The sequence below is a fragment of the Engraulis encrasicolus genome, chromosome 15 (assembly GCF_034702125.1).
Source record: "Engraulis encrasicolus isolate BLACKSEA-1 chromosome 15, IST_EnEncr_1.0, whole genome shotgun sequence".
Taxonomy (NCBI): Eukaryota; Metazoa; Chordata; class Actinopteri; order Clupeiformes; family Engraulidae; genus Engraulis; species Engraulis encrasicolus.
Window position 1 is genome coordinate 24,578,124 of NC_085871.1, and position 10,000 is coordinate 24,588,123.

A 10,000-nucleotide genomic window follows, 5' to 3' on the forward strand; every position below is an offset into this window, starting at 1 on the left:
TTACCATGCAATGTTATTACTGTATTATTATTATTACTACAGCACGAAGCAACAGAAATGGTTCAAATGAGATACAAGTTTTAAAATGAGGACTCCACACACTTAAAATCCTTTTTCTTAGTTATATACTATGTCAGAACTGTGTTTCAATCATTGAGATCTTCATATTCTCTACAAACAGACTAACTAGAGACAGTCCAATTAGATTCAAGACCGGAATATATTACTGTACATATCAGTCCACAGAAAACAAGTGCCGTGTTACTTTCACATCTGTTATCTACTTGCTAACTTTTCCTTTGCCATTGGCAACATACAGTATGCATGAAGACCATCACCAGAGATGATATTAGCATGTCCCTTTATAGCTCAACCCAGTGGTCTGTCAACCAATGCTACGGTGGATGCATGCTCATTTCCGCCGTAAGGGTATACAAAACCAAATATGTATGAGCTTTCATTCCTCCTGGCTCCACACAAGATTCCATTCACCTTCTTCTATTGCATAATTTCCTCTCCACGCGTACTGGATATTTGTTATTAGTCCAGGGCACGGAGTAGCACACATTTTTAAGCCGCCTGAAAGTTTGATAAATGAGTCTCTTGAGAAACTTCCTGAGGGGTATTTGTATTGTAATCAGTGGCTACACAACAGTTTTTTAAAGTGTTACCTCAACACTTAAAAAGTAGGAACAGCACTACATTCAACTCCCTGAGTGTTGAATTAGATCTGAAAAAATGCACTGTGTACACTGAAAGCAGAGGAAACAGAGGAGCTGAGCAGAAGAACGAGTTGGCATGGTAACACACAGTGAACACGAAATGGAGTTCTTCAAATGTCTTGTTTGGAAACCTCACACTCGTGCTGTGAGTGGGCTAACAGAAAAATGGGGATTCAAAGCCCTACGAGATGAGCTGTAAATTATAATTGAAGTTTAGGCAGGAATCTTTTAGAACTCTGTCTCAGCCAATTAATCTCCACATCTTTGCCGTCAGACGTTTTAAAGATTCACAACAACCTCTATTAGTTCACACGCTGACATTTTGTCTATAGTAGACTTTCTAGCAATGAAATGTCTTAACATAAATCTGAAAGGATGTTACAGGTCTTTTGTCTACGAGCCTGGCTCCATGCTTCCCACATCCATTCAGTCCTTACACAACAGACTTTGGAAGCCTGAGACAGAAAATTTACTGGTGACAAATATACTATCCCAGTTCTATCCCTGTTCTACTCAGTCTACGTGAAATGGATGGCAATAGAAATAGCTGGTGGAAAATATTCCGACAACAAGCTTGTTTATGTGAGAACCTTTGCATGGTGATGGCCATATTCTTTCACAATAAAATACTTTGAGATACCTGGTCTGTGAACTGTGATATGCCCTGTCTTGCTTTTGCTGTACAATGTACTGTATTGCACTGTACTGCACTGTACTGTACTAATTTGCAGTACAAATCTTGCACTCACATGTGGATGACATTGCAGAAGCCCTCGGGCCATTGCCAGCCTTGCGTAGACTGATGGCCAGATTTTTGGCCCAGTATATTGTCTTTATTTGTATGTAATTTATTAGACTTTTTTCATTCATGCAATGTGTTTTACTTGTGCGGTATTTGCCCTAATCTGTTTATTTATAAAGCAAAATGAGCAAAATAAACTGTGTGTTTAATGATATATCTTACAAAGGCCTGATACAGCGCTGTAATTTACGCAGAAATATTATATTATGCAGGGATATATACACTACAGTATACATGGGTTCGCCGTGTTTGTAAACACGATATTGTGAGGAGGGGCAAGACACTGGCAGCCAACCACGTGAGCTAATTTTTTGACTGACAGCGGCTTCCAACAATCAGAGGTTGAGTTGTGCACAGCTAGTTTCACGCAGTCAGGTTAAAACAAAAATGTAGAACCCATGTACGTATACGTATATGTGTATATATACGTATGTGCATAATATATACTGTATGTATATTATATAATGCAGGGAGCTGTACTGTACTACTCACGTGTGGATGGCCTTGCATATCTCCTCGGGGCTCTTGCCGGCCTTGCGCAGCGTGATGGCCAGGTTCTTGGCCCGGTTGGCCTCCAGCAGGGACACCTTGTTGGGGCCCTTCTGGGGGGCCTTCTGCTTGCTCAGGGTCATGTCCGGCGCGGGGCCCTGCGCTTTGGTCTTGAACATCTCCTCAAACTCGTCCACGTTCAGCTCCTGCAGCAGGGTCGGAAAAAAAAGAGCAGAGGAAGAGTGTCAGTAAAACATGCAGCTCTGTAACACTTTTGAGTTAAGGTTATTTTTTTTGTTTTTAAGTATTTTTGGGGGTCTTTTTGGCCTTTATTATTATTGGACAGTGTGAGAGTAGACAAGAATGACTGGGAGAGAGAGATGGGGCAGGGTTGGGAAATGACCCAGGCCGGACTCAAACCGGGGTCCCCATGAGCAATGTAAGCCCAAATGTGGGGGGCTTAGCGCGCTGCGCTACAGCACCCCCGAGTTAAGGTTATTTCATTGGTGAACATGGTTAAACTACTGTGCATTTTCTATTTTATTTAAGGGCTTTGATCTTGCACATCTCAAACTTGTCCACGTTCAGCTCCTGGACAGAGTCAGAAAAGGAGTTCATGAGAGGTATCCGTGTCAAAATGTGTAGTTCTATTGAAGGGAATTAAGGTCGTTCTAACAACTTAAAGTCTATTGGTATAATGTCTCTGCTATGTTTTTTCCTTAATTTCATTTTATTTCATATGCCTTTTCTTTTTTCTTTTTTGTTCATTATTGAGAACACTATTAAGTATGTAAGTAGCATATCATGCACACAGTGGTGCATTGCAGAGTGGGAATATAAACTTACAACTGAGTCCATGAGGTTTGCTCATTATTTTGCTTCAATAGGAATGCCTAAAACGGCGAGGCTTAAAGGTTTAACAGAAATTACAATTTTGAAATAATCTGAGTGTCTTAGAAAACCCTCAAAATCTCACCACTTCGGAAAAACTTGCAAGAAAACCAAAAACAACTCTGTTGTTTGTCAGAAAGCGCCACACAGTAAATTCTGCAGTGCTCATTTAACACTTAGAGAGTTGATTTGACATCATTTGGACTTGAATGAACTCTTTAAGTGTTGAATTAACAATGCAACATTTACTGTGCAGCCTTTGCTTGTCTATTTTGATTATCAACAGCCTCGTGCAGATGTTGACAGTGACAGTGAGAGTGCGAGTGGAATACTTTAATGAGAGCTGACAGGCATCTGTCTGTCTGACAAAGACACAAGGATGTTTATTTGTCACATGGATGGAGATGCTGCATAAAGTAGGATATGCAGCAAGTGGAAATTGGAATTATTTAGCCGGTGTGAATTAATGACGGGTCTTCTCTTCTGGACACATTTCAATTTCTTTCTCTCAATTTCTCTTTCTGTCTCTCCCTTCATAACTTTCTCTCTCTCTTTCTGTTTGTGAACATCAGAATTTGATCAGCATATTGGGCCGCTATTGTAAAGCCAACAGGCAAATTGTATTATAAAGTGAAGTAACAAATCCAACCATGTTGCAACGCAAAACAATCAATTGCATTGCAAAGTGAAAGCAGTCAATCTCTTAATGTTTGAAGACAAATGGTGTGTTGACCAGGGGCTCTGGGTAGTTCATGATGGTAGTAGACTCATTTTCAAGTGGTAAATGTGTTGTGAAGGAGAGGGTGCTTCCCTTCTTGCACTGCGTGCAAGGTGTCAATTTCTGTGGAGTGTAATGTACCTTTTTAACTAGTTTCACGATTCAAAATAAATGGGTGTTAAAAATCAATCTCTTAGTACCTCCAGGATGCGTTCGTCGTCGATCTCGTTGAACACAGTGCCATTGATCTGGTTGGGCTTGAGCGCGACCCAGTTGAACACGGGCATACGGAACTTGGTCTTGATGGGCTTCTTAATCTTCACAGCTGAGGAGGAGGGACATGAGGTGTTAAGGAGATGACGACTACACAAGAGACATCAATACACGGTATATTTACTATATTACGCTAGGGACACATACAGGCGAAACGAGTGAAACGAAGTGAAGAGAGGCGAAATTCAGTGTTCCATTCTGACAGCTCAACCGTCATCAGGTCGTTTGCAGCGAATCAAATGGAATGAAACAGTTATGCTGTTTATTTGATTGGCTGCCGCTGGTGAAATTCGCTCCTCATTTGCAAAATATTAAACTTGGTCGAATAATTTTGCTTCACTTCGCTCCTGTTCCTGTGCCTTCGCCTTGCTCATAGGAATGAATGGCGAAGTTCGCTTCGCTTGGCCAAATTCGCGTCTATGTGTTCCAAGCGTTATGGGCTAACTAACGTTCTTATACCACTCAGGCCCTGTTTACATGTATCAGATATTTTCTGAAGATAACATGTTTTGTTAATAATCTCATTACATGAGAATTATGTTTAGGTTCATTTAAAAACATTGCAACATTAGGTTAATTTAAAAGTATTGTAATTAACAATAACATTTTCTATTTCTCTTAATATTACTAGATATATACACATAAACAGAGCCATCATGTGAAATATAATCCCAAAGGGAGATGATCCAAACATGATCCCAATACACAGGAGAATGCAATCCTATTTCCTGGTGATGGTATCCACGACAACCATGACACTCATGTGATGACATTTACATAGTAAGCTGTGGAGCCAGAGGGGGCATGGAATGAAGATTGAGGTCTCAAGAATGAGGTCTTCAACAAGTGGATATTCAGTGTTGTCAGATGTGTGTGATCAAATCCCGCCCAAAAGGTGCTCAAAAACCGCCTGGAGCCGCTGAATTCTGCCCAATTTCAACAAATTGAATTGGTTTCTATGGGCATAAGACTGGAGAAAACAACGCCAAATGGCCGATTTTTCCCGTTTTTACCCTCAGACGGCTATCCCAAGCAGCGCAATAAGGCGGGCAATCGCCCAATCTGGCAACATTGTGGATATTGTGAGGGCATGATATGAAGAGCTCTTTTCCAAAATGAGATATATCCATTTTATAGAATGTTGGGAAATTGACATTTTTGTATTGGGCATTCCATTGAAATGCATTGCAAAATGCATTTTTATAGAGGTCTTAAACTACTTTCTCAAAACATTTGAATGTCAAGAATTCACACATAGATGATAGGACCTCTTAACAGTCAATTCCAATATTAAAATGCAAAAAGTCAAAAATGGTTTATATAGCGTTTTGGAAAAGAGCTCTTCATATGCTCTCGCTGTAAATGACAGAGGTACTGCACAGTCACAACACAGTGAAGGAGTGAGCGAGAGATAGATAGATACCGAAAGAGAGGGAGAGAGAAAGTGATTGAATGAAACTGATGGAGAGACAAAGAAACCGTTCCAAGTTGGGAAACATTGAGAAAAGCATTGATTGAAAAAACAAAATGGATATCATGAAGGCACAACACCCTGATGACTGAGGGACTACACTAAGATGCAAAGCAGGATAGACAGGCATGGAAAAGTGAAAGGAAAAAGAGAAAACACTTTGCCGTTTTAAAACCTACAGAAGAGCTTGAAGGATCCATCTTTGTGTGCAAGGGGAGAGAGAGAGAGAGAGAGAGAGAGAGAGAGAGAGAGAGAGAGAGAGAGAGAGAGAGAGAGAGAGAGAGAGAGAGAGAGAGAGGCAAACAGAGGCAAAAAGCGGACAGGTTTTTAAGGGGGAAGAATCAGAAAAGGAGAAAACAACATGGAATCAGAGGAGGAAGAAAAGCACAAATTAAAGACAGAGCACTGGCTTGCGATAGCCAATGTAAGGCCATGCAGAAAGTTTGCAAAGCTTTCTAAAGTATGGTATAATTCTACAAATGATCAAAACCAACTATTAAGGCAATGAAATACGATACTGGGTACTAGAATGACCACTAACTAACGCAACAGTAGAAGTTCATTGTAGCATGCAGAGTGTATTTCTGAACACCAACTTCAGAGCTCCTGAAAAGAGTGCATCCTCAAACTGTACTGTTCATACAGAACACTGTTGACAGTTAAAAAAAGTAGCTACTTTCCACCATTACACCTACCACCTGGTTATATTATAAATACCAACATACAAAGGAACATCACTGTAAGTGTTGATTAGGCCTGTTTCTTGGCATACTTTCATAGTTATATAATAAATCACCAACCAACAAAGTAGCATTAAGGAGTATTAAACCTGCATCTTAAGATCTCACCATGGCTATATTATGAATCATAACAAACAAAAGAAACATTAATAGTAAGTATTGAGTATTAGACTTGCTTCTTGGCATACCTCCATAGTTATATAATACGTAAATGATCAACTAACAAAGTAGCATTAAGGAGTATTAAAACCTGCATATTGCGATACCGCCATGATTATATTATGAATAATAACAAACAAAGGAACATTAATAGTAAGTGTATTAGACCTGCTTCTTGGCATACCTCTATGGTTATATTATAAATGGTCAACCAACAAAGTAGCATTAAGGAGTATTATTATATGGTTGTGACGTCATCTGTCGAATGCTCCATTCATTTCAACGGGGCTCCCCAACGTTCGGACGTCTGTTATTTTTCGATAACGGACGGGTTGGTCTATAACAGACCGCTGTCAATGGCAACAAGACTTTTCACTGCTAAAGCGACTTTTCAACAAGACTCTAATCAGCTGCTGTGATAGACAGCACCCGTTGTCCAGGCTACCGCTGTCAATGGCAACAAGACGTTCACTGCTAAAGCCACTGGCTTGTATACAAGTCAGTGGCTAAAGCGAATGTTTCATATCACTCCGCAGGGGGTCCGGTCTTTTGTCACTCTAATCAGCTGCTGTGATAGACAACACCTGTTGTCCTGGCTACCTAGCTGTTGCCTAGCAGTGTTCCACAACGGCACTGTTTTGTTTTGCACAGCAACAATCTTAACATTAAATAGGTCTAAAGAAATGTCCCCGCCATGTGTGAATCATTTAAGTATATCCATATAATAAGCGGGTTAACTTTCGGCGAGTCGGTCGCTTTGTGGAATAGCAGCACTTCAGAGAGAACAAGACCCCTCCGCTCCGCGTCGGGGTCTAAAGATTCTCTCTGTCGTGCTGCTATTCCACGGTAGCGACCTTCTCGCCGAACGTTAACCCTTACTTAAAACCTGCATCTTGCGATACAGCCATGATTATATTATAAATAATAACAATAAACAAAGCAGCATTATCAACAAAGCAGGGGTGCGTTTCTCGAAAGCATAGTTGCTAGCCAGTTAGCAACTTTGGTAGTTGTCAATGGGAAATTGCATTGCAAACAACAAAGTAGCTAATGTAGTTAGCAACTATGGTTTTGAGAAATGCACCCCAGTATTATGAGTAAGTGTTTGAGTACCGGTGAGTCCAGAGTTGAAGATGAGGTTGGGGGCTCCACAGCCGGGCAGCGGGGGTGCGATGGGGGGAGGAGGGGGGGGCAGGGGGCCAGAGATATCTATGTGGCCACCGCCTAGGGGGGGCGGGGGCGGAGGGGGAGGGGGCGGGGGAGGAGGGGCGGCCGCAGCAGCTGCTGGTCCGTTGGGCACTGAACAGGGGGTACGGCAGAGGAGGACCAAACAGAAAGGGGAAAACAAAGGCAGAAGGGGAGAGAGGTGCACACAGGTACACACAGGGGAGAGAGAGAGAGAGAGAGAGAGAGAGAGAGCGAGAGAGAGAGAGAGAGAGGGAGAGAGAGAGAGAGAGAGAGAGAGAGAGAGATAGAGAGAGAGAGAGAGAGCGAGAGAGAGAGAGAGAGAGGGAGAGAGAGAGAGAGAGAGAGAGAGAGAGAGAGAGCGGGAGAGAGAGAGAAATGGAGATAGCGAGAGAGAGACAGAGACAGAGACAGAGACAGAGATTGAGAGACAGACAAACACACAAAGGAAGAGCAATTAGATTAGAAAATATTAGCAAGCAAATACGGCGCTAGTTTTAGATTGCATTTATAGAGCAAATAAATAATAAATGCAATGATATGACTTCATACATCCACACATGTACGTTGCTAGACTGTTACATACATAGGCCTATCAAAACATCTTAGTGCAGATGGGGTCGCCGGCGGGCCTGTTCACTATTTGCTTAAAATACTCAACTACATCATAACCACATTGCTATAACATTACCGAGAGCCTTAAGTAACAGATTAAGACAAACCCATTACAATTTTGGTGATACTTATAGTAAGGTTATAACTAGGCTCTGCGCAAAGGGGTTAAAGTCAACACAAATGGAGAGCGGGAGTGTTGATTAGTAGTGTAGCACTGAAGCCCATTGGTTATTGATTTTACACATAGTCATTAACAATGACAGCACTGTTTTAATCCATGCTCTTCATCTGTACATAAGTGCGTCCTTAATTCTCCCCCCGGAAGAAAGCTTATATGTTCACACGCACATTTAAGCATGCCGGCAACACCCATGTACACACCCACACAAAAGTGTGCCACACACAAACATGGCCACACACACACGCGCGCACACACGCACGCACACACGCACACACCCATCACCCATCCACCCGCACATACAGTGACATACTGTACATGCATGTGTGCACGTACACACCCACCACCACCTTACACACTTAATACTTCACTCTCTCTTTTCTCTTTCCCAAATCCCCCCCAAATCTCCCATGTAAGTGCAAGCCTCTTACCAAGCGTGCCAAACGAGGGCATAGGAGGCATGGACATGGCCCCCGAGCCGCCCAGCATGGGTGGAGGCGGTGGGGGAGGAGGAGGTGGCGGGGGTGGGCCAGGTGTCAACCTGCCCCCCTGCGCCCCCCCTAGTCCCATCCCCCCGGCTGCTGGCCCAGCCCCGAACATCCCTCCCATAGCACCGGCACCAAGGTCTCCAAGCCCAAGTCCCTCCTCCGGACCCGGCGAAGACATGAGAGAGTGCAGGGGGGGCAGGGGCGACGGGAGTAAGGTCGTGGATGTGGACGAACCACCGGCCGCAACACCACCGCCCAGAGAGGAAGTGGAGGACAAGGGGGAGGATGTGGCACCCCCACCGCTCTCTCCTCCGCTGGAGTCGCCCCCTTCCCCGTCGCCCTCGCCGCGCTGGGTGATCTGCAGGCTGCTGCGGCGCTCCAGCTCCGTCAGCTTCTTCTCCAGTCGGCTCTGCCGCTGGATGGTCTCGTCCTTCTCGCGCACCATGCGCCGCAGCGTGTGCACCTGCGAGCTGGCGTCGCGATACACCGCCTACAGGTGGGAAGGAGACGTTTTATTTTCAGGTTAATTAGTTTTATTGGTCAGGCAAAGCTGCAGCGTGTGCACCTACGAGCTGGCATCGTGGTACACCACCTACAGGTGGGACGGGAGAGGTGATTTTTTTTCACTAACACAAACAATGGCCATTTCTCAAAGTCTAGTGTGCACACTTCCAAGTGTATCAGCCTTCGTAATCACGCCCAGTGATTGGATACTCTTTGGTGAACTCTGCGGAGTATCCAATCACGGGGTGTGACTAATTAGGCTGACACACTTCCAAGGCTCATTCACTAGACTTAGGGAAATGGCCAGACTCAACAGGTGAGGAGGAGACATTTTATTTTCAGGTTAACTAGTCTTATTGGTCAGGCAAAGCTGTGTGTGCACCTGTCAGCTGGCATTGTGGTGCAAGCGCCTACAGGCGGCAGTAGGTGTTTAAACGTCAGTTCTGGCCAGGCCATACACATGAACGGCGTGACGTGTGCCATGTGCGTTACACCCTTTTTTGGAGGAAAACATTGGGGGGAATGCCAATGCAAGTCAATTGGTGGTGTTGGGAAATAATAAACGACAGACAAGGACCTGTAGACTAGCGTTGTTCACGCTCAACATGCCGAAGACGTGTTGTGTTATCGGCTGTTCAAATAATAACAGCTAACAGCCGCAGCTGAAGTATGGACTGTGTTCATTTAGGCTAGCCGATGAAGCATGTAAGTTAATTAGACATTCGGTTTGTTTTCCCCCAAAAAGGGGCGTAATGCACATTCACA

The 10,000-nt window shown here is 43.7% G+C and overlaps 1 protein-coding gene across 1 annotated transcript in view; it reads right to left on the minus strand.

Moving 5' to 3' along the window:
- fmnl2b (formin-like 2b) overlaps positions 1–10,000 on the minus strand; it is a 60,227-nt gene that overhangs the window by 11,106 nt on the left and 39,121 nt on the right. The window contains exons 14-18 of the mRNA XM_063217957.1: positions 8,897–9,221; positions 7,379–7,564; positions 5,546–5,566; positions 3,823–3,947; positions 2,017–2,219 (exon numbers count right to left, since the gene is read on the minus strand). Of these exons, the coding sequence (XP_063074027.1) occupies positions 2,017–2,219; positions 3,823–3,947; positions 5,546–5,566; positions 7,379–7,564; positions 8,897–9,221 (860 nt within the window). The remainder of the gene's footprint in view (positions 1–2,016; positions 2,220–3,822; positions 3,948–5,545; positions 5,567–7,378; positions 7,565–8,896; positions 9,222–10,000) is intronic.